Source organism: Rissa tridactyla, chromosome 13 (genome assembly GCF_028500815.1).
Source record: "Rissa tridactyla isolate bRisTri1 chromosome 13, bRisTri1.patW.cur.20221130, whole genome shotgun sequence".
Taxonomy (NCBI): domain Eukaryota; kingdom Metazoa; phylum Chordata; class Aves; order Charadriiformes; family Laridae; genus Rissa; species Rissa tridactyla.
This window is the reverse complement of record NC_071478.1, coordinates 11,797,805-11,823,393: the sequence shown is the minus strand read 5'-3', so window position 1 is coordinate 11,823,393 and position 25,589 is coordinate 11,797,805. Positions and strand designations below refer to the sequence as shown.

At 39.7% G+C, this 25,589-nt stretch overlaps 1 protein-coding gene across 1 annotated transcript in view; it reads right to left on the bottom strand.

Moving 5' to 3' along the window:
• Window positions 1-259: 259 nt before the first annotated feature.
• RSPH14 (radial spoke head 14 homolog) overlaps window positions 260-25,589 on the bottom strand; it is a 95,111-nt gene continuing 69,781 nt past the window's right edge. The window contains exons 4-6 of the mRNA XM_054220045.1: window positions 3,096-3,321; window positions 1,610-1,743; window positions 260-630 (exon numbers count right to left, since the gene is read on the bottom strand). Of these exons, the coding sequence (XP_054076020.1) occupies window positions 389-630; window positions 1,610-1,743; window positions 3,096-3,321 (602 nt within the window). The 3' untranslated portion in view covers window positions 260-388. The remainder of the gene's footprint in view (window positions 631-1,609; window positions 1,744-3,095; window positions 3,322-25,589) is intronic.

Sequence of the window (25,589 nt, the reverse complement as noted above, 5' to 3'; positions counted from 1 at the left end):
AGACTGCTAGAGAGGTTAATTATGAACCTTTCTTTCTAATTTAATTAGTTATTGATTAATGTTTGATAGGCTGAGATTTAAAAAAAAAAAGGAGAGAAGATTATGAAGAAAACAAAAGGATCAGTTTCTTCTGTCACAGGAAAATCTTCCTAACTCGGGAAATAATTCCTAGTGGAGAATTCTAGACTTCCTAACTTTCCTTTTTGCCCATTATTCTGCCTGTGACCTGCAATATAGACGTGAATCTGTTGACAACTGACTTTTTGGGAGGAACTGATCCAGAGTAACTGAGAAAGAGAGTTTTGTTTTTGAAGGTCTCATATAATGATGCAACTTTTACAGCCAGACAACAACAGAGGGCAATAGATCTCTACGAAACATCACGTCTTCAGAAAGGTTTCCATTGGATGACACTGATGGCAATTTTGGCAGCTCTTTTCACTGCCTCACAGGGGTCATTCAGGCACTGCTGAAATGTATCTGTGTGATGTAGGAGTGTCCTGCGGCCCTCCGGTACCTCAGCCAGCATGGTGAGGGTTTTGATTGCGCTCAGACGGGCTTTGCTGGTTTCCTCGGCAACCAACTTCAGCAAAGGTGGAATGGCTTTAGCACCTAGGGCTGAGAATCTCCCTGTAGAGAAATAAACTGGCTTTAAAATGCGTTATTACATATAACGAACATGCTTTTGAATTGCTACTTTCTACTCCCTGCCCAGCTACAGCTCTGAACAGCCCCGAGGGTGCGGTGTGAAGAGGTAGGACATGCTTCTCTTTGGAAGGCCAAAGCTAGCTGCCAGCTGTTTATTTGTAAGAAAAAAGATCTTTCTTGATTAACTTCATTTGCCTTGCATGTTATTATTTAATTTGCAACAACTTATCTAAGAATATATGAGGCACTGAATGACAGCATAAACTATTTTTTGGGGGGGAGGTTAGATGCCCTTAAGAACATCCTCCATTCTTTTATTTTAAAGACACTCCTAATGCTGCGATCTGCTCCTGTGTTGTCTTCGGAAGCCAGGGGGACAGTTGCAGAGGAGGACTGGAACACAACTGTTGTTATTAAGAGTCTTTTATGTCTAATTACTCACTCATCACACTGAAAATTTAGCAGTTAGTATCTTCAGTGTCATGTAAGTTACTGTTACTTGGGAGAACCACAGACCTTATTAATATTCATTCCTCTCCCAGAAACTGTGTCTAACCACAAAAAGAGTTTCCAGAAAGTATTGCTCTTCTGCTGAGGGCTGGCGATTCAGAGTAGCTTCAGGTGTGTGGATCTCTGCATGGTCTGAACTTGCACAGATGATGTTCCCCCGCTGGAGCAGCGCTCTGGAGGGAATGATGCAGGTGGGGTAGATAAATAACTGCTTGACCTACTTCAGGTGAATGAAACGTGAAATACACTGTCCCCCCAAGACACTATGGGAGAGCAACAATAGTTGCTTGAGACAGATCTAAAGAAATGTCCTAATCTTATAGTTTCTTGAAGAGCTTTAACACTATCAGAAACTGAGGACTTGGGGGAGTGGGGCAAAAGTTTCTTCACTAAGTTGCCTTACGATCGGATTTCCAGAAGGTATCCCAACAGAACTGCCTCTGTGTCTCACCCTGAGGTTTAATAGTAGCAAACATCAGTGCTCCTGTCGCACTAGCTTGGACTTCAGGATCTGTGTCTTCCACCAGGCTCACCAGCACAGGAATAACTTCTTCACATACGGCGCTTTTCCCCTCTGGATGAGTACTGTGTAGAAGAGATGGTTAAGTGCCTTTCTCGAGCCGCGTTTGCGAACGGTGCAGCTACCCACAGCCTCTCCCCAGGCCTGGACCCCTGCAGCCCTCCTTCGTTTCATGACAGCGGCGCTGACATGGTCCTGCTCTCTGTTCTCTTTGGAGTTACAATGTTCTGACTGTTAGACAGATGGCAAGCACCACTCCCCAGCCAGGAAGAAAAGGAAGGGGATGTCTGTTTGTGCCTGCTCTCTATTAAATCTACTTGCTGATACAATACTGATGGTATCATATTAACCTATGTGTGTGGACTTAACAATTTTTTAGGCTATTTTTAGGCAATGTTTGGATTTTTTTTTTACTTTCTATGCTACACTGGAGATTTGATGGGCAGCAGCACATAACAGAATGTAGGATTTAGTGTGCTGGGGGTCCTAATGCCAATTTAGTTAGAAACTGGGCTGTTGAACCCTACACAGATTTTAAAACCTTCTAAATTAGGAGTCTGCAATTAATTCTTCTCCCAGGTTGATTCTTTCTTTCTTTCTTTCTGTCTGTCTGTCATATGGGGAATATTCAACATGGCCCAGCTACTGCAGGGACCTAGAACGTACCTGACGTCCATGCTCTAGGTGCATTTCCACTTTCTTTCTATGACTCATTTTATCTATACTCTCTTTTCCTATAAGATCTCACTTTGTTATAGGATATTAGGAAGTGTTTTGTGCCAACTGGTATGTAAACTACGTGATTTGCAGATCTTTTAAAACTAGACATCTGTTCAGCACTTCTATTGCATTTTGTGATTGCAGGACTGTGGACTTAAGTTGTTCCTTTCATTCAGCGTTTGACAGACAAATTTAATATAAAGATTGCTTTTTCTGATCCATCACTGATGTATGTAGCAGCCTGTGTCAGAAAACTATTTCTGTCCTCAATGACATTGAAAATTTCCCAGGACTTTTAATTTTTTGAGACAAAGCGTTTGTCCAAAACGATAAGGGAGCTGCTCACTATCTCCATAGTGGTCAGAATCTTGTTTTCACATGATTTCTCACACAAGAACATTTTCTCAGCACTGCTGTACCAGGAAAAAATTGTGATTTCACTGCCAATACTGAAGAGAAATAGAAGGGGAAGGAATGACATTTCCTCATCAGTATCTGCTTTCTTGAGTGATTTATAGCAGTTACGATTTTTAGAGTCTTCTACTTATGTGTGCACTCAGGCTGATATTGCTTTGCATGTGAAATGTGACAGCTTCGATGTGTAGTGGAACACACCTGTGAACTAACGACACTGATTCTCTCATGAAATGAGTATTTCTTGGGCTTAAGTATTATAGACAGATTTCTTATCCTTTACCCAATTTCCAACAGGACACGAGCTGCTTTGCTTCTGATGGCCAGTGATGAGTGTGTGAGCTTTTCCTTCAGGATAGTAACGACACCAGTTGCTAGAGCTTCAGAAGCCTCCACACGCAGACAGTTGGAGAGCGTATCAAGGATTAGCTCCTGGATTTCCTCTGGCTCAGTCTTCAATTTGAATACAAGCAAGGGAATCAAACCGGCATGCAGTACGCCGACAGCCCCTGCAGGAGCAGACAGAGAAGGAACACGGGTGAGGTGTGAGTGCATTTACTGTTTCTACCTGCACTTTGAATTTCTTAATAGGATCAAAATACATATGGTAATTCATTTCCTTACACAGATGTGGGATTGAGAGACAGAACTACTGCAACACCGCTCTGTTCATAAATGCCGTCTTAGCACTGCTTCCTCAGGAAGCTGCCCCAACAGTTCTGTAAAGACACCAGCCCAGGTAATAACCCAAACGGCAATTGCTCTGATGTTCCCAGGATTCCCCACTATAATATTTCTCCCAAAATTATTCTTTGTAAGAAAATACAGGGGAGATACATATATATATATATATAAAAGTCACCTTATATCCAGCCTTTCTAATTGTTCTCAACATGGACAGATGCTAAAAGAGGCTGAGATGTGAACCTTTAGAGCTAATACTTTGATTCTTCGCTATGGTTTCTGTGGGGGAAGTCAAGATTTTGGAAACTGTCAGCTTCCTCACACATTTCTTTGTAGTAATTCTGTCATGGGGAAAATTAAAATTTTGAGCTTTCCAGCAGCCAGCACTCTTGCGCTCTCTCCTAAAGGAAATAGCATCAAAGATAGAAAGACCGTCATTTGCCCTGCAAATGATGTCTTTGCTATGAGCAAGCGTCTGACTCGTACCATTTCTTGCACTTTACTAAGTCAATACTGAAACAGCAATGCCATGGGAAAGCAGAAAGCAGAACATACTGTCCACGAGTAACTATGTGAAAACAAAATTCTCCAGCTGTCTTGTTGCTAAGGCTGATTCTTTGGTTGCTAAGGGAAATGTGGCTCCTTTCAAAGTGATTCATATATGGTTAGATAAGGAAGTTTTGTGGTTAAGAGTCATCAAGGTATTTTCGAATGAATCTCCATAGCCAGAGATAGAAGGACAAGCAGGAAAGAGATTTTAATGGCACTTGACAGCACATGGAAGAAATCCCTCAACTTTACAACCAGGTGAAAAACACGATTCTAGTCTAGCGGTTATCCTGTTGTATATATTTCTGAGGTTTTACTGACATTGAATAACCTCTTATGTTACTAACTTATTAGGATCCACTTTACTAATGCAAATGCAAAGAAACACCTAGGGCTGGTATTATTACAGCTTTTACTACCTGTGCTACATTTGGAGGTCAGTTGCTCTGAGAATTCAAGTAAATAATAAGGAAAACCAGATTCAGATAATTCATTCTTGCAGGCTAACAACATTTTAAAAACGAGGATTTCTCCTTGTGCCAGAAAGGCAAAGCAGGAAAGGAAAGTGAAAAAATGTTATCTTTGAAGCTGTGGCTGCGTGAAGCTAGATGGGGGGCTGGCATTTTCGTAGTAAAAAAACCCAACCCAATCCTGTATTTATGTCCCCTGGAGGAATTAAAAGAAGAAAATTCTCCAGGATCAGCTCCAGTCCATTCATACTGTCTCCACAGGAGGATGTGATAAAGGAAACTTGCACTATTGGTCTGGCAGAGACCTCTCCCAGAGGGGACCCGAGGAGGAGGCAAAGCTCACACAGCTGAGTCCATCACCCAGCAGTAACTCCCCTGACAAGAACTGCAGGTGTTTGGATTGTCACTTCTAGGTACTGAAGGGGTACGGGTGGGTTAGGCAACAGCAAGGATACGGCTGGGAATGCTCCACGCAGCCTGATACACGTGAGCAGCCTGGCCTAGTGGGAGGCGTCCCTGCCCACGGCAGAGGGGTTGGAACCAGCTGATCTTTAAGGTCCCTTCCAACCCAAACCATTCTATGATTCTATGTCTTATGAAGCCCCAGGCAGCAGGGAACCCACTAGCGACCTGCTCCCATGGAATTAACTTAAAGCAGTCTCAGATGACTATAAATCATACCCAGAACTGGTTTAGCCATGCTTTGCAATGGTCTTTTGAAATAGCCTATGAAAGACAAGATTTTTCAAAGTCAGCTTTTAACATTTCTCCCAAAGTTTTTCATGAAAAGAAACTGTGTGCGTGAAATTGGGACGCCCAGACTGCTTCACATTCACCAGGTACACTTCTAAATTGTGGGATGCTGTGGTAATCAGTATAAAATCAAAATTTGGGAGGTAGAGTTTCAAAGGAAGATTAATGAATTGGAGGTGATAGACTTATAAGCTGACATTCCTCTAGCAAGTATCTATTTATTGTACAGTTGCTTTACCAGATGATCTGTGATAGTTTTGAACCAAAACCACACCTGGACTGCTTGACCTTAAAGTAGTTTCATTCTTTCTAGCTAAGAGAACACACTGAACGTAAATAAGAGTAGCAAGCTCTGTGAAGTTTAAACTCCAGGCTCCTCCACAGCCTTGTGTAGCTTTAATTCACATTGATAGCAGTCTTCCTTGGGATACTGTCACACCATAAGCATTTCATCATATCATTTCATAGGCAAGCCCTTGTTCTTGCACAGAGTGGTCAGTGTTCTGGCTTGAGCCAAGAGAAGCCACTGCTTGCTTTAATTTAACTTTCCATCCTTCTGTAACAACCATTGCTATAGCATTCTGTCTACCTTTCTCGTGTTGGTAGATATACTTTTTTCTTTCCCGGACAGGTTTCCATTACTATTTTTTGCACTTGCTTTCAAACACTTAACAGCCATTTTTTAACCCATCACCTTCATTCCCTCTTTTTCAGGATCTCCTTGCTATCTTATTTCAATTCTCTTGATCACTTTATCATCATATTGCCAATAAGTAGTATCAGCATTTGGGTTTCACTTCTTTGTGTTGGTGTCTTTCGCTTATCTTCCAATATGTTCAAGCAATACATTCAACTAGACAAGACTGCTTTAATTGGCCTTTGGGTTTATTCCTTCCAGTTAATGTTTATTGACTTTCTTTGACTCAGCCATCCCTCATTCGTTGCATTCGCACTTCATGTCTTCTTTCGGTGCTAGCCTTTACTATTGCACTGAAGTCCCGAGTGCAAAATATACAAAAAGCCACTTTACGTCTTTCTGTTTCAATAAGCTGGCAAGATAATGTACAGAGTGTTGTTTAGGATAGCTTTTATTTTGTGGAGCCATTAAGTAGTATTTATTCCATGGTCATAAACCCCCATGTAGCTAGTGGGTGCTGATTTTGTATGAACACTCTGTCTGTTTTCATTTTTTAGAAGTATGTTTTATTTTACCAGGCTAGGTCTCTGTACCAAGAGCGTTCTTATCTACTGTTTTGTCAAGCTGTCCTATCTGAAATGCTGTCGTGCTACTATAAAGGGAGCTTCCTAGATATAAATATAGAAACAAAGATGAATTGTTTGACCTTGTCAGAAGTCTCAATGTGGTGAAGAGAAAGAGGGTGGAGAGGAAAGACCATCAACAACAACAGCAAGAGACTACCTAACATTGAGACTGAAATTTCCAGGTGGAAATTCGTCATGGTTCTCCCAAGGGAACCAAAGGGTGAAAGGTCTAGGGAGGTAAAAGGGAAAAGGGAGGAGACAAAATCAGTGGAAAGTTGTCTGAGAGTTACTTGTAAATTAGAGCAGTCTCGGATCCCTGCATCTTACTGAGCAAGCAATAGGAGGGGAAGCTAAGCGTGTGTTTCTAGCAGTCCTATACTGAAAAATGCAGTGGCATCCTCAGGATCTTGACTTTTCATTAAAATACTGCCCTTTCAGAGGTACTTTATCTATTGCAGAGAGTGTTCTAGATACCCTGCTCATAGTGAAGTAGTAGGGAAGAATGTTTTCAAAATGCAAATAGTTGCATTTGCAGCTGCATAGTTAACATCATTATTGATCTGTTTTTCTGGGAACTTGTAATCTTCCCTTGGGCTGCTTTTTATCTGAGCACTCATCTCTTCCTTCTCATAACCCTCTGGCCACTCTCATCCTTCCTCTCCTGACTCTTTTTTCAAATAGGCCCAAAGAGGAGTTGCCATTTATTCTATTCTCTCAGTATGGCTGCAGGGCATGTAAACAAATTAAATTTTGTAGAAGACAAAGGGAGTCATTTATAGTACGCAACACTGGTGTTTTGTTTGGGTTTTCAATTACATAAATCAATTAAATCACATTACAAATCCTTTTCCTTACAAAAGTCAGTTTTCAACTCAAAGCCATTTAAACGTTTGTTTTAGTACAAAGCGTGCGCCTCATGCATGGCCACAAAGTGATGTACAGTGTAGTATAACATAGTATAATAATATGTAAACACAGATTCTACACAATATGAACGTTTTGTTAAGACCTCGGTGTCTCTTTGTGCTGTTCACACAACTATTTGAAATGCTTAGTGACAGCATTTCTGTGTAGGAAAGGGCACACAAGGAAAAGAAAAGCAGAGCCAGACACAATCAGAAGGGAAAACGCTGCCGCGCATCACGGTGAGCTACCCCCAGGTCCAGTGCACGGCGGCTGTGAAATCCCAGGGCGGGAGCTCACTAACTGTGAGCAGCCAAATGATGCAGACAAACTCTCTAGACCTAGCAGCTCTCTCGCTGGCACTGCAAGAGTTTAGCACCGTTTTAGAGGTAACATAGACTGTGGTATATATACTTAAAAATGCAGTGCTTGTGTAATGTTTCCTTTCTGAGTGAAAAGGTGACCGCAGAAGATCCTTCCCCTGCACACCTTCCTTAATAACTCCTTGCTCGCTACTGTTTAAATTGGGAAAAAATATTATTCTTTAGACTCCCTGAGAAGATTTCTGAGTCACCAGTCACAAGAGCATACTTTGAGAACCCTGTAGTAGCTAATTTAACGCTAAGGTTCAGCATTTTGAGTCACGGTGCTTCCAGCAATAAAGCTGTGTCAGGGAGTAGATTAAATACAAGTCTACTGTAAAACTTGGCTGAAATTTCTTTCTGGTAAGTTTGGAGCAGGAGGTAGACCACATTAAATGAAACAGAACTCACCCCCCTATACCCCATCAGCTTTACCAAATCTAACTGAAGAGGGAAGTTCTGTTGACGTCTTTGAAAGTTGGAATATTTTCCTCTTCTCTGCAACAATAATTCCCTGTCTTTCAATAATAACTTAACAGGAATAAACAGTAGCGTCCCAAAGGATGTCTGTGCCTAGAGACAAAGGGTATCTCTCATCTTAAAGGACTGAGAGGTGGAAAGTCCTTGTTTAAATGAACTGAAGAGCTGCTAGGATATTATGAGAACTGAGGAAAACACTGCAGATATTGGTATCGGACTAGAAATAGTAAACAACTCCATTTCAAACCATTTCCAGCCTGTGCATTGGCTAAATGCATTTATCTTATGACAGCCCTAGGGATTTACCAAGTATAAAATCACAACCTCAATAGCAGTGTCTGTCATATCTCACTAAAAATGCAATAGCTGTAAAGTTCATAAAAGCATTATGGGATCTGCTTTTGAAGCCACTGAGAAATTTTCCAATACGAAGGATTTTGGGATGTTATCTGAATGAAAGACAAAATAGAAATTAAGGTTATATATTAAAAAAGTCAGCAGTACACTGGAGAAGCACATAACGTGGCTGTCTCCAGGGATCCTTTAAAAATCCAACATGTTTCCAGCATTAACGAGGAACAGGAAAGATTGCTCTGATAAACAAGAGGTTCCTAATCCTCAGCAAAGAATGAAAGACGCTCCTGCATATCTTGCTTTTGTTTTGAGAAACTTTGCTTTAGCATGTGCGAAATTGTAATATCAAAGCACCACTGAAAATAATTAACATGGGAACTACAACTAATATATCTGCGTTAACTTCTCCATTATAAATTAGAAATCCAAGAAACAGATGCACTTTTTAAAAAGAAAAAGTAATTTTGGTAGTAAATCAGACTGCCTGTGGCCTTTTCCTTGAAAGCAATGGGTTTAACCATCTAAACAATTTATGCCCTATGAAAAGAGGAGTAATATCTAAAGAACTTAAAAATTCTAGTCTATGGAATGCCTTTTGTCACAGCATCTCTAGAAACTGTAGGGATGAATTAGAGTAGACATAGTTTCACATAGTTTCACAGTTTCATAGTTTCACATAGAGAAAACATAGAGTTTCACATAGAGACAGTTCCCAATCTGAAAAATATATCTTGGATTCTGATTTTGTACAAGAATTATCTAAGATCAATAATTGACCGAGACAAGTACCCTACTTCCAATGGATGTCACTCCCAGATCCTTTAGTGTAAAATCACCAAAACCACTATGGCGGAAATCATGAAATATGCTCTCTGTTGTAGTAGTGCATAATCCATGAACTGTGGGTTGCTGGTCAGTCTCACGGCACCAGAACGTAGCCTCCAAAATAAGAGCAACTTTTCCTTCTTTTAGTAAAATTGGATTCATACATTGTCATATACAAGAAAGCAAACAATCAAAATGAAGGTGAAATAGAAGTAATAAAGTAACGGTGACTTAGAGTTTTTCCTAGCTCTTATTGTTGATAGTCTGCTTGTACACTGAAGTATAAGCATTGATATCTTTTTCAGTGTTTTTATTTGTCCTTCAGAACTCTAGCTGCTTGCATCTCCCATATAATTAATCTTTACATTTTCCAAACTTGTAGCTTACTTAACATATAGATGCACTCATGATCAGCCTCTATACCTAAGTGTGTGAATGCATGCGCATACATGTAACATGCATTCAACTGATCTTGCATGCATATTCATCACACAAATTAGGAAATTTCTTGGCTTTTATTTCTCTGACAAAGTATCTTTCCTTTATTCAGAAAAGGTTTTTTAAAAATTGTAAAAATTAAAGACTGAAAATAACCCAGAGGGGTTTTTTTTTCTTATTCTTTTGGATGAAGAAGGAAATGTCATCCTGAAATTTATTAATTTCCTCTACAGGGAAGACTTTGCCAAAATGCATGAAGGAAGGAAAACAATCTGACATATGTAGTACTTGTGCCAAAGTCTTCAGATCAATTACTGTAGAGAAAATTAAAGCCTTGAGATAACTACTTCCAAAAAGCTGAGCCTCAGCCACTGAGTTGCTACCCCACTTCAGGTTTTCCAGGTCAAAATTTGTCCTTTTTTTCTGCAGGTCAGTAATGGAGACATGTAGCTCTAAGGTGAGACTGAAAGGGACTGGTGCAGCCCTGAACCATAAAAGACTATGCGGATATTTTGCTTCCACAAGTACCTGTTGTGAAATGCAGCATTCCCAGAAAACAGTGAATTTAGTGTGCACAACACAGAGAATATGTTCAGAAGAGAACCTGAACTGGCACATTTGCAAACACTAACTTAAATGTTGGATTTTATACTGTATAGCAAGCAGGTATATCAAGAGTGTAGAAAGTGTTAACTATAGCAAGTTTCAGTCTCAGAAAAATTCATACTGTAAGGTGAATACACCATTATCAGTTTGACAAATGTTCATATGATTATTACTTCCCTTGTAGTAAGTTTTAGAGATTCCTGTGGAGAAAGAAGGTCTGCTCTGTCACAGAGGCTTGTTGTAAAGACGCGTGAGACAGCTCATTTCCTACACACCGTCAAGGTTTATTTTTTTTTGCTAGTTTAAAAAATGACCTGACAGAATTTTTGAAGAAGAAGAAACTAGAGAAATTGTAGTGTTGACAAATCCACTGCTTACATTTGCTGATCTGGCATGCTGGTAAAGCTGCCGTAAGCCCATTTTATCCTACAGTTCCCACTGCTTACACTGGTGCCAAGATGAGCACAACTGAACGGTTTGAACTGATAAAAGCGCTAGGAAAAGAAGAATACTGTACTACAGGCGGGTGAAATTCTTTTCTGCTTCAGATGGTCTGGCTCGGCAATTTTGTTTGAAATGAGAGTAGAAGAACCACATCTTGATTAGAACCACGGGCCCAGATGGCTGCACAACATGAGTGGAGCTGGATGGAAAGGCAGACTCACTCTCCACTTTCCAGCCAGACCTGCTACTTTGCAGATTCCCTGTTTTCCATGGGAAGCCATGTTCTTAAGGAAAAGTACTTATACTGATCAATGAATATTGCATTCTGTTCTGAATGAGGTTCTACAATAGTGTTTTCCAGTATGTTCTAGTCTGTATTTTATTTCCAGCAGTGAAAAACTCCGAAGTCTTAACTGAATACAAGACCACTGAGGTATGGGCTGCTTTGAGGATGATTTATTTTTTGAAGTGCCTCCCCAGTAAATGTCACTCTGGGTCGAGAGCCTTATTCTTCCAGTGAGCTATAAATCAGAGATGTTGGCTGAAAGGACTCTATCACAAATAGGTGCACGTCTTAGCAGTACACATAGTTTCTGATTAGAGACATATTCCTGAATGAGGCCCTCTGAGTGAATGAATGAAGGCGTTTTTGCAAAAAGACCTTTTTTATCATTTATTTGGAAGACAACTAGTGCAGTAGGACCCAAGCCACAACAACAGTGAAATGAAACTGTTACTTAACCTGGACTAAAATATTAGGTCTAGCTTCTGTAAACATGCCAGATTAAGCATAGGTGCTTCAGCAGTGCTACTAATGTGCTTACCTTTAAGAACATTATATACCGAGTATTCAAAACACTGTGAAACAGAAACAGAGGATCGTCTCTGCAACAATTATAACACATACCAGAAACTATTTAATCAGCTGGTAGAAATTCCTTCCACTGTAATGTGCTTTTAAAAATAACATTGTTTTAAGTAAGTTTGAAAACTACATTAATTGAAAGATCTGATAAATCAATTTATCAATTTATCAATTTAGTCAGTTTGTGTGTTAGGTAAAGTTAGCATAATGTGCTTTGCCCATTTCTTTGACTCCATCACCCAGTAAAGAAAGTGATTCAGATGGCCAAACGTCAGTTTCTAATGTTATTTTAGTATCTTAGGATTGCTTGGGACCGTCAGGTATGACTTAAGACCTACAGGACACTTGGACATTTCTGGGGTGCAGCTGGGGGCCAGACAGGGTACCCTCAAAAGCTGCAAATGGTCCTAGAGGCTTATGTCTGGAGGCTGAATTGCTTCCTAAGTCACTTCCATTTGTTATTTGAATTGATCTTGTGTATGTCATTGGCACAGCAAAAACTTCTATAAAAGAGGAGTGGTAAATCACAAAACCCATCAGTCACTTTTATGCAGTTTTCCGTTCTTTTATCACTGATATAGCCATAGACCAGTCTTCTGTCTCTGTCTAAAGATGCTTCACAAAAGGTGTAGCGATCAGTTATAACTATCTACTTTGTACTTCATAAATGACCACCAGTTGGTAGATGTATGTATGTATGTAATACATTTATTGTTTACACAGATACAAAATTAGCCACAGGCCTGACGTGGAATAGGTGTATACAATTATCTAAGCTAATTACTTAGACCTGACTGCAGTATTCAATATTCTTACAGAACTGCTCTGACATCTAAAGTCCCCGTAGGAAAGCTGCCTGAATGTTCCCAGCTCTTCTGCCATAGCTTCCCAGAGTTACCTTTGTGTCCTCAAAGTTTTCAGTCTTTTTTTTAAACTACCAGTTTCTTATTCCTGTTAATCAGACACAGCAAAGTAATAAAAGGGACAAATAATAGTGCCTGCTGAAATTGTAGCTATATCTCATGGCTCCTACATGAAGTAGAATGATCACGTGTAAAGGATACAAGGAAATGTAAAACCTGATTATAACTTTTTTCCTAAGTACCTATTAAAAATATATATAATTCTTTTGAGGCCCCAATTTGATACTTCTTCAGCTGGCAATAACAGCAGTGACACAACCAAAATATCTGAAATCAATACATTTCTCCTTTTGCTTGTTTGCTATTGCAAAATTAAACAAAACCTAAACGCTACCTGTATCCTCAAGCGGGAGAGACCTACTTTCAACTCACTGCTTCAATGAGTATTTAATCATTCTTACAAATAGTGGAAAACCTTCAAACAGGAAGACTGCAGGAGGGAAGAGGGTACCCCAAGAGTAACCAATAGCCTGTTGCTCAGATCACATTACTAGGAGATCTGAAGCAGGTACTTTTTGTTTTAAAAGCTTTGGTTTCAAAAAATTCCTGGTCCTGTTTAATTGCCTCTCCTTGGGTGTAATTCCCAAAGAATCTATGTATTTTGATCTCAAGTGATTTTGTCAGTTGTCCACCCTTCACAGATCTTTTGTTGTATACTTTACTAAATAATCCCTACTTTCTTTTTGGGTTAAAGTTTGAGGGGGTTTTGGTTTTTTTTGTTTTCCCCATTCTTTTGCCCTTAGTAGCGAAGACGAGGGAAGAATACTTTAATTCTCTTTTTTTTTTAAAAAAAAACACCACCATAAGAATGCAGTCTTGAAGGATGGATCCTTTAGAAAGAACTCCATTCCTTTACCTTATTTCATGGTATCTCTGTCTGTAGCTTTCTTCCCATGAAGGCTCTGAAGGAGTTTGGGTCCGTGTATCCATCACAAAGCTTAGAGTAAGTGAGGACCGCTATGGCAAGTGAACTGCAGGGGAAAGCCAGCGTACCGCCCAGGGCTCCAGGAGAGCCTCCAAACAGCCGTCCACCAGCCCCTGCATTTAATACTTGTTTCTCTAAACTTGGTTTCGGTGGCAACTGCTGATTCATCGCTTGAGCCCATGACTGTGAGCTGCAAATTCAGTAGGTACATAGTAAACGGTGAAGGAAGGTAAGGCACTGAACAGTGTTAGGTTTTAGTTGTTGTTTTTTTTTCTTTTTACACATTTTGTCTTTTGATAAACTAGAGGAGTCCTTCTCTTTAGTTGATTGTGCTATTAGCTGTAACTCATTACCTGGGGTCACGTTCACAAATGTCTCCCATGATTTGACCTCGTAGGAAGAGTAAGCAGTTGCTATTAAACGAAACCCTCAGTTAGTCAGTTAAGGATGCGAGAAGAAGATAAAAGGGTGAAAGCCTGGTAGAAAGTGAATTTTCACTCTAAATGATAAAGCCAAATGAGGTCAGGCTGATACCACCTGCTGGAAGGTGCATTCATGATTTCCCACTCCCCCCATCTCCCAGTCACTGGTACAAAGCAACAATACGCCAGATAGTTATAAATATCAAGTCCCAGTCATCTGTACTTGATGCTATTTTAAACTCTTCCACGTGAGAAAAATGGTTAAAAATAAAAATACAGCCTTTTTATTCTTCTCTAAATGTTCTGTTCAGTTCTTCATGCTCAAAGAGAATCACAGACCCGTCTATAAATATCTAACCCAGATCTACAATTGCTTGTTAAAAAGAGGGTGTTTGGTAGAAAATTGAATTAAATACAAAATGTCTTTTATTATATTTTTATTACAGACCAGATGTGGCCTCTCAATTTACCCTCTATCATTTGGAGATGTACATTCACCAAGAACATTGCCTGTGTGCATGTAAATATTTTGATGTTGTCATGGTATAATAAAGGGTAATTGATTAGAAAAATCCCTATGGGATTTTCCACTTAAGAGCACATTTCTGTTTTAGCACTATTGTCTTCAAACTAAACATGTATGAATGCATCTATTTTGATTGATCCCAAACAGAAAGCAACAGCAACCAGGCAAGGATTTGGCTTTTGGTCAATGAGCAGCACTGGCAAGTGGAGCGAGACTTGTGCAGTTCAGGGTTCCAGTAAGCTGCACATTGGATGTTACACCCCAACAGCCAAACGCTGCCCCCTTCAAATTAAAGTGGCAACCTGCCTGACACGGAAGAGGGAGCAGGAATCCAGTCAGATCGTCACAGTTCTCTCACATTACTGTTTACTATTTTGAGGCAAAAAAGTAATGCAAACTGTTCACTTTCTCCATGTATTTGTGTGTTTTTCATCTATTTGTTTACAAAGAACAACATTTAGAGTACTGAGCTAAAGAACTGGTTTTATATTGCCACTTGGCTTTAATCACCTGTCTATGTTATTTTGAGACATATATTTCTCTTTAAATTCCTGTAGGAGCTTAGCCACATGTAGTGCAATCAATGCATGCTGCAAGGCCCTGATTGAGAATTTCTGGATGCGGGACAAGGTGAGACTGAAGAAAACTTAAGACATATCTGCTGATTTATTTTTCAGATTAGTTGGCTTTTAATTCTGTCGTTAATCAACAGCAAGCTCCCATACTGTGGTGTTGAAATAGTAACTTGTTCCATTATTCACGTACTGCATGCTCGTAATTCCTTCCCTGACAAAATTTGATCTACAGTTAGGTGCCTCCCTCAAAACTGCCAGAAAGAAAGCATTTTGTTATATCAATTGAAAATACCTAAAAGTGATGAAATCTGTAGGGAGCATGTGAACGATGATCTTCCTACCCAGGATGATGGAAGTTGATGCTGTTATTTCTGCCAAAGTTGGTTAATGTGTGGAAGATGCTTTTTCTCACATATAAAGCACTATGCTGAAGATACATGTAATGTGACAGTTTCTATAGTAACTACTTGTTCTTTATGGAATAGCAGATTAAACCTGTACACCTTGTTATTGTTCTTTTATCCTATTATCTAGAGTACTCAGTTACCACAGATACAATTTTTTATTCCATTCCCTTGCCAACATAACTATCTCAGGGATTTATGCAATTGCAAGTTAAGACTACATTTGAAAAACAAAACATTAAAACTTTAAAATTAACCAATATCTGATCATATCAATGCACCAAAAGACATATGTGCATATATATTGAAAGCTAAAATTTCAAAATAAACCTGTAGAGATTATATTTTTTATTAAAGCTGGGGAAATTTATGATTTGAATATTACCATTTTTCTGAGAACCATGTAAGTTATGTATATGACATTTCTTGTTTAAATGCTAGGAGTTTACCACAACAACTTTGCCAGTGTAGATGTACTGGCAAACTCTTCTAGTGTGAACAAGACCTAAGATTCATTACTTATAGGAGGATTTCCCTCACGTGGTACTGATTCATGGCTCCTACTTCTGTGCAAGAAAAATAATGATGCTACATTGTGTTTTACACTAAAATATTTCATTATTATAATTCACCGCTGCAACAGCTCTGCTGATAATACCAGTACTGGAAGTGATATTATTTACAGAAATCAGATGCTTTCTGCTGTGTATTATGTTGGCCTTATTGTGGGAAAAAATGCCAGCATTACGTCTATGTCTGAAACTCTCTATTGCTATCTCCAGCAGAAGTGTACCAGGAACAAATGATGTTTATAAAATTAGCAGTGAAGGGGGAAATCAGAGCTATTTGATCAGGGCTGCAGATTCAACAATGCAACTGGTATTGTAGTATGGCCAGAAGGAAAAATACACTAGAAAGAATTTGAAATGTAAATAGTGTAAATCTATTAATGAGAGAAAAAGAAAATGATACTCATCATTACTTAAAAAAAGCTGTAGCAAATTACCCATTCACAAACGCAACAGCCAGGAAAAGAGAAAGGCAGTAAGGGAAAAGCAGAAGAAAATAAATGTACAGTACCAAGAGGAACTGAGTGATGGAAAAAGTGGAATGCAGAGAGTAGGTGAAGTCCATGTAACCGAGTACTTGGTTTTTCTCTCTCTACCCTTGCTTGCATCACTCTAACGTGTATGTGCCTTGCTCCCTCCACTTCATTCATCCCCTAAAACATGCATTGCGGAATTAATCAGAAAAATCATCATCCTGGCCGGGCCATGAACTGCAGAGGAGATGGACCCGCTGAACGCAGCCCGGGCTTGGGCCGCCGCCTGCGCGCCCGTTATGCAACGCGGGAGCGCGGCGCCGCCGACCGCACCGGGAGACGAACCAAACCCCCCGCCGACGCCCAGCTCCTTACGCGCCGCGGAGGCTCCGCGGGCGCGGGGCGGGGGCTGCGGGCCCGGGCGGGAGCCGCCGCCGGCCCGGGAGCCGCCCGCCCGCCGGCCGCGCCGCCCCGCCCGCCGAACCCCCCGCCGTTGGCTTGGAAACGGGCTGGCAGCCTCCGCCTCCTCCGAGCCAGCCCCGCTCCCCCTGCCCCGCTCCCCGCCCGCAGCGCGCAGCACCTCCCCGTCTCCCGCGGGGGGCCGCCGGACTAGCGTTCCCATTAGCGCCTTCAAAAAAAAAAACCAACCCACCCGTTTTTCTTAACGCTTTATTTTCTAGGGAGAAAATGAGAAAGGGCAGGTTTTTTCTCCCGCTGGGGCTGCGGGGCTAGTGTCTGCAGCCGTGGTGTGTCTGCTCCCTGCAAATCGTAGATGCTGATGTGAAAAAGGGCCGAAGCAGAGCGGAGAAGCGTCAGTGGATGCGAGCGTTTGCACTGATGGACTGAGGCGGCGGAGCCTGCCTGGTGCTGAAGAGGTGAGTGAAATATTCTGCATTTCTTTCTCTCTTAAATCAGTTTAGCGATGAGCATTTCCCTCTCTCTGTGTTTCCAAAATAAAAAGGGACTTCTAAAGCGAGAGGAAAAATATAATTTTGAAACAATAAGAGATGGTTTTGCTGGATGGAAGAAAAGACGAATGTCACGGTGAGGCAGAAATATTTTGCTGTGTGTAGAGAAAAAATAATAAGGGGAAGCAGGCTGCTGATACAGTGAAAATGACCTTCTCAAGGGATACTGGCCTTCTATCAGCTGCTGCTTCAGCTTGATCCCTTTTTCACAAAATTAAGTCATCTCCCGTTCCTCGCCTGGATTGTAACCCATTAATATCCAGTACCTGAGCCTTACTAAGACCCGTTGCGTTCTCTTAATGATTCAGAAAGATAATCCATTAGATTCTGCCTGTTGGGAGAAGAACCTCCACGCTCTGTAGCACCTCCTCCCAGGGAAATGCAGGCTGGCTAATGTTCCCTCAGAAAGGCTCCTAGCTGCTGAATTTCTGTAATAAATCCTCACATCTGCTCATTCTAAGGATGTGTGGCTCTGCGGAGCTTGGACGTTCTACCTCCTCGTGTGTGCTCATGCATGTGAAGGAATGGGGAGGTTTTCTTAGATTAACCTGCACCTGTGGACGGCTCCCAGCTGCACTTGTGAACCACAAGTTTTTTGCTATCTTTGCCTTTGCATTTTGGGTGAGTGATTCACACACAAACCCCCCAACCCTTCGATGTTAGCTGAGAGCTACGGACAAATACGTGTCAGCTTAATTTCTGCTCATAGTATGGATCTGATCTGGGTTTGGCTGTTTCACTGTAGAAGCTGTTTAACGTGTGGTCTTGCGGTATTTATTCTAGAGGCTACTGACCTATCTCGGCAACATTTTCCTGTGCAAGGTAAAATTCCGAGAAAAATTCAGCAGTTTTCCCTTCAGCATTTCTTTATATCTGTTTACTGATACTCTAACACCCACAATTTGATTTTTATTTTGTCTCCGTATTTCGCGCCATTGTGGGTCACACCCTGTGGGTGGCCGTCAAAATTTCATCTACAAGGGTTACAACAGGAGGTCAGGTAGAAAAACACGGTACTGTGAACATCTAATTGTGGATCACGGAGGAGTAAGAATGAGTGTGTATTTTGTACTTCCTTAGGGGAGATTGTTGCTGACTTTATGGATACAGACATTTAAGTCTGAGCTGATGGCTTTGGTGCAGTTATAGGCAGAAATAGTGGCTTTTCTTCAACAGGGCACATATTTTCTAGCTGAAGAGATAGAGCTCTGCAGAACAGAGGGCTTTTTGCCATTAACTTGGCCGTCTCCATCAAATCATTTGGTTGGAAGCTTTCATGCAAAAAGCACAGATCCCTGCCCTTGGATAGAGGACATTATTACAGGATAGGCCTATGGGTACAGAAGAATGAAGTTCCAGTCTTCAAGAAGCCAGTGACGGGTGCAATCAAAAGGAAACATGATAGTTATATGGCATATTTAGGAGAAAATCTCATTATATCACCCATTACCAAAGCACTGACTTGCATTTTCAAAGCAGCCCACTCTGTGTGCATATGCATACTTATAAGGAAAGAAAAGCAGATTAATTCTGTGTAAGGCCGTGGAGATTTCATTCTGACAGTGGACCTTACAGAGATGAATAAACTCTGTGTGCTACATAAAGAATGCTACACCTCCGTCGGAGGATTATGTGCTTGTCACTTCATTGACCACTGGTGAACAGAGTTGAATAACTCTTCTGGAGATAGTACCTTGAATTTTGTCAGCCTCCAGTAGAGCTCTGTGGTTCAGCTACAGGCCTTGGCTTTGAATTTAATGATGATAATCTAAAAATAACCAGCCAGGTAGTTCTGAAGGACTGAAATGAAAGTGTTCTGGTTGTCTCAGTTCAGATTACACATTGACAGAATAAGGTACGTTACATTTTAAGAAATCTAGACAGAACCATAAAAGAGAAATTTGCCCCTTCTTCTTAAGGAATCTACCTGCTGAGCAGTGGGGAAGGGGATAAGTAGAGGGATAAGGATAACAGAAAATTCAGTAGACAATAAAAGCTTAAATCCTTAAATGGTGAAGTCAGCTCTTCCTCTCCAGCTTAAGCAGATAAGGATTTTGACAGCAGATCGAGTCTTGGTTGATACGCAGTGGTGAGGCAATACATGTCTTTCCCTCCCTCCCACCCATGAATTAAAGAAAAATCTCTGAATTCCTTTGGGTTAAGTCACAGTAATTCCACTTATTTCAGAAGAGATTCTCCAGATTTATGTAACTGAGAGTTGCATCTGACTATTTCTGGTTAAAGGTTTGGTCCTGCTTTCACAGGAGTCGCTGGAAGTTTTGTCACTGGTTTGGGTGGGAGAGAGCCCAGGCTCAGCGCGAGCACACCTAGTTTCACTGCTCAGGTTCCCCCATGCCCTCTGGGAACAACACTGTTGCACAGTTTTATAGCTGATTGCAGTGAGGTCACGGTCTCAATGACTCTCTACTTGCATCGCAAACTCTCATTTGTAAATTGTCAGTGATTTTAATAACATTCTTTTTACTGAGGAAATCGTAGTGTTATTCCCACAAATGCTGTTTAGGTTGACGTGACCCACCTTCAGCAGCAACAGCTTACTACACAAGCAATTAACTATTTTATTTTAGCTAAGAGAACTTTCAAAATCAGAATATTGGCATACTTAGATACGGTTGTATTATTTATACTTGGTGAGAAAAACTGCCCTATTTTTATTTAAAAAGAAGGCTAAATTTTGTTCCTTGTGATCCCCAAATTATGCAGCATAAATTCACATCCATTAATAGTTACAGCAGATTCCCTTGTCTACATGAGAGGACAATTTGACGACTTCTTTGTGTGTTATATTCGAAGTTCACATTTTTATTAAACTTTCCGGAATCTAAGAGCAGTGATTAAGAAGTCCAAATTTCAACTACCATATCGACAGAAGAATAATCACAAAAGGGAAAAAACTAGACTGATCCAAAACAACTAAAATTGATTCTCAGAGTTCCCTGGCAATTTAAGGTATGTGGAATACACAACATGACAGAGAAGGGCTAATGATATATATTAGCAATTTAAGTTCTTTTACCTTTATGCTAGTGTAATCAAGGACAGAATTTAGTCCTTGAAATGAAAGCTACAGAGAAAATACTCTTCCCTCTCAACTGTTGCTTTTCACTGACACTGAAGGGCATTGGTGAAGCAGGATGGAAGGAACAGATTATTGATGGGCACCATCATTTCTGTGTTACCTAGACTTCAAACATTTGTGACTATTAAATACATTTAAAATCACAGCTAACGAAATACACAGCAAAATTTCAGAAGGTAACAGCTTTCCATGTGGTTTTTTTTTTTTACTTCTGGAGCTCAGAGTATTATCTATGGTTCAGCACAAACTCATCTCTCCCCAGAATCCCATTTTATTACTTAGTATTGGACACCCAATGTATCATTAGAGAGCACAGTTTTACCCAACAAATCCCGTTTTCCTCTGCCCTTGTTTTCTCTTTAAGGCCCTTATATCAGAGGGCTGTTTCTCCTCTGGATTGCTAAGTCATCACATCAAAAAGACAAGTGTGATAACATTTCCAGACAATTCTATGTTACAGAAATAGCCTGTGAAATTACCAGTGATCGTGTTGGCCATTAAAAAGCATACAGAGGCAAATCTGAAAAACTGAATTCAAATTCTAGGTATTCATTTTGCGCACGTACAGGAATGATAGAGACTAGAAAATTAATAATAATTTCTTAGGAACTACAACTTGTTAATCTGATATTTTTACAGTAGATTTACTAAATAATAATTCCCTGGACTTGGCAGTTGGGAGGAATTATTTTCATCACTTTCAGATACCTGTAATATGGCCATGTACATATGGAGTAGTTGTTAGGCTCCCCTTATAGTTGATAGAGAGAAAAAGTGATTCCTGCAATGCAATTAATCAGACTAGTTTTTGACCGCTATCTTGGTCTGAGATGAACTGACCTCTGGAGATGACCGTTTCTCTCCACTGCCTCCACGGAAGCACTGCGTGGCTGGCTCAGAGGTAGCCACCTACATGCATAGGCTAAATGTGGGCAGATGAATCCCACTCTTACTGTCTATATTGTAACGTTTAACCAGTCTTAACTAGTTAATTATGAAGATATTTTGATGGTTCACCATAAATATTTGTAAGTAATAATACAATCGCTACTTTCTACCTACCAGCTCTGTTTTCTTTGATAGTAAAATGCTGGTTTCTTCATCTGACTGTATCTTAACAATGCTATTGTATTCTGGAGGAAAGACTGCACTAAAACAGTACAAGTACTCCAAATCTTTTATCCAGTTTTATCTAGTACTCCAGGCGCTACTCTAGCGTACATCCCCAATGGGTTTCTACCCTTATTTTGCGTGCCTGCTTTCCATATTTTCAAACCTTATTGTGGCAATGCGGAATAACTACCTTTATCTTCACAAAACGCATCAACGCAAATACAATTAGACAGCATATCAAGTGTTGATGCACAAATTCAGTTGACACAGTTGTGTTGTGGAAGAAAAAAACACAATTCAACTGAATTGTAATCAATTCAGATGAAAGTGTCATGGCACAGTAATAAAAACACAGCTGGATGTTTAGCTTAGGGGGGGCTTGCTGTTTAGATGGGGTATGTACCTGGTTATTATCCTTCTTCCTTTGAAAGAGAAATATGTGTGTGGTTCAAAAGGATACTTACATATCACCTAAAGGAACATCTTTCTGAAAATAATACAATTTGAGTTATTAGGTTGGGGTTTTTTTAAATAAAAAGTTTCTTTTCTGGGTATTTACAAGCCCAAGTCATATAATCCAAATATTTGGAATGTAGTAACAAAATATGATTTAATTTGGATACATATCATCCATTTATACATAAATGTGAATTAGAGTGGGTTTTTTCAGTTTGGATGTCTTAGGAGGAAAGAAAGTCCATGAGATTAGCGGTTGATCTTCCCTAGCGTTTATGCTATGGGAGAGGATTCAAACCAATACTACATAAAAGTTCTTTATGTATCATTTAAAGCACTAAAATCCATCAGTAAATGAATGCATATGATGCTAATCAAATCCATTCTACATTAAAATACACCAGAATAAACACTGTTGCACTGGAGCATCTCTCTGTACTGCTACCGAGTTGACCGTGTCCCACAAAATACCTCTATTGCAACTGGGTCTCGGCAGGAAGATTTTCTCTTCAGATGCCTTTCTGTGCCTGGCCTTTGAAACTGGGCAGAGTCAGGGTGCTGTAACAGAAGCCATTTTGTAACAGGCAGATATTCATATATTCTCGCAATTGCTAAGAACGTATTGAGCTTTCATTTCGTGTTGCTCAGTAATGGTGGAATCTCACCTTAATCAGTCATTTCAGAGACATGTTTTTAACCTCTTTTTCAATCCATTTATGTCCATGAACAGATAAACGTACCTTAATTTGTAATTCAGTGACATTTATGTTGGTATTTAAAATTCTAAGACTAGCCTACTTCAAATTTGAACAATTGTTCTATTATCATATTATTTCTATTCCCTGACTAGATGTGCATACGTCCTCTGATTATGTTTCTTGCTGTGAATATTCCCAAAAGCAAATCTGAACTTTGCCTCATGATGGTGATTACATAGGTGTGTCGAGTTTGCTTTTTGCAAGTGTGCTCACAGAAAGAAATAGAATACTGAAGACTTTATTTAATTTTTTTAAGTTACAGGAACAAATTCTTGGCTACTAATCTCAACAGTGTATTAATTCCGGGGATTAGCAATTGTTGGTTTAAATGTGGCAAGAATTTAGGCTGACATGCACATCCGTGCATCTTTTTATATCAGTACAATATCCTTCGATTTCAGAGGTCAAGGTAAATATATAGTGGTATAAACAAATGAAAGTGTCAGGTATCAACATCAAAAAGAGATAGGAATCTGTGACTTTGCAAATGAAAATTCTCCATTCTCCCAAAGAGGACTGATTGTACACTGCAGTCTGAACAGTGCAATTCTATGTGACAGAAGTTAAAACACTAATAAAGTAGTAACCAACCACACAGACAAAGAACTGGATTATTGGTTCTGCTATAGTCCCGTTCTCTGCCAGTGCAAGTGGGTTCTAAACTAAAATTAAATGTTTGCAGAGGGTATTACCCTGGTGTGTGGTGAGAGAAGCCTCTCTCCTTGTTGTGGTGTTGGCCTGCAACTCTCCCCGTTTCCCCACTTCCGCAGTCAAGGAAACCAAGACCAGCCACTGATATCGTGGCCTCTTGGGATCATACCTGGAAACTGTTCTAATTCGTGCTGAGATTTAGGCAGCTCCAACCTGGCTCTACAATGAATGGTGGATCTTGAAAAAAGACTAGGAGTGTCTGAGTTTCTCTGTATTTTTGACTAATTCATGTTGCTTTTCTAGTTGTGTCTTCTGGTACTGGGAAGCAATGAACCTGAAGCAGAAAATACTGCAATATCCTAATTTGGAAATCATTTAGGCAAGATAATTTTTGTAAGAATTGATCTGATAGAAATGGGTGATGCCTATTATAGCAAAAGTATGCTTTAAAGGGAAAGTTGGGCACACAGTCACATGGACCACTGGGAACACCTTCAAGTACTGTGGACATAATGAACAAATGATGGGAGAACAGGACAATTCTCAGTGAGCAGGACAATTACCTCTCTCAGTTGTTCTACTAATAATATTATCTTACTTAGAAAGAATTTCAGCTAAATGAAATTCAAGTGAGTACAAAGACAGCAAGGTATTTTCTCATGATCATATAATCTGCATGGCTTCTGTACTTTTCCACCAGTCTTTCATAAGAATCAAATGGAAAAGGCTGACCAAATAGAAGTTTATAGTACTCCACAAAAAAGGACTTATAAGATAGACAAGCAAATTAAAAATGACCCGGTATCGCCTATAGGACTACCTTTGCAATACAGGAAAACACCCTGCTCAAAAAAATATCTGTATTTAGATGTTTAGAAAGTAATTTTACTTTGTAAATTTAGTTTATCAGGGCAGTGGCCAATGGAAAAAGGCAAGAGTTCTTGTTCTTTTCCATTAATGGAAAGCATGGGTCATTGTCCATGAAAATCAACATACTTCCCATTCCATACTCTACCTGGAAATCTGAACTAAAGGTTTTTTATTAGGCTAGAGATGCCTCCCTACATTATTCTGAATAGGATTACCCAAATGAGCTGACTGGAGACAAGTGATGAGTTTCCTTGTCAGAATCAAGAAAGGCTAAATTTGATTAAAATCCTGAAAGAATGTAGGAACTCCTGCTGGTGGTACGACTTGTTATTCCTCACTGAAAATAACCTGGGAGCGAAAGAACTGAGACACTTTCCTTCTTCTTGCTGTAAAACTATTATTGAATAACATTGACTTTTGATCACAACAAATAAAAATAACATTAAAGGTGTACCACCTTACATGGGCAGCAAAATATTACAGAATAACACTAAGCAAACATCTTAATTATTTCCAAAAGTATTTTTTTCAATAAAATTGGAACTTGCTTTTTCTGTGTTTGCATTTGGTTTCTACGTGTCGGAGTAAATGATATATGGAATCTGCACAGTCCCAAGAAATTAACCTGGTTTCACCTACTTTATGGTAAAACATGAAAATATTAGCAAGGAGAATTTTTGAATGTTATTGTCTTGACAAAATACAGTATTTTGGTATCTTCATACAGTATCTTATTCTTGGTGTTGCATTTCTCCAAATATAGGTAGTCTGTGATTAATCAAAGCTTATATATACAACTGTAACTTTGGATTTTGGATACTTTGTGTTTTCATGATTTATCCATCAGAATTTTTCATAGAACTCAACAAAACCTTACATAAACAAGTCAATTCAAGAAAATAATGAAGTACTTGTAAACATTTTTTTAAAGGAGGCCAGATGGAATGCTGTCAATCTATGCAGGACTGTTCTTATTCAGCTATGAGATACAATGTGCAAATGGAATTTTTCTTAGACATATTGTTTATTATCTGTCTTTACCTACGTT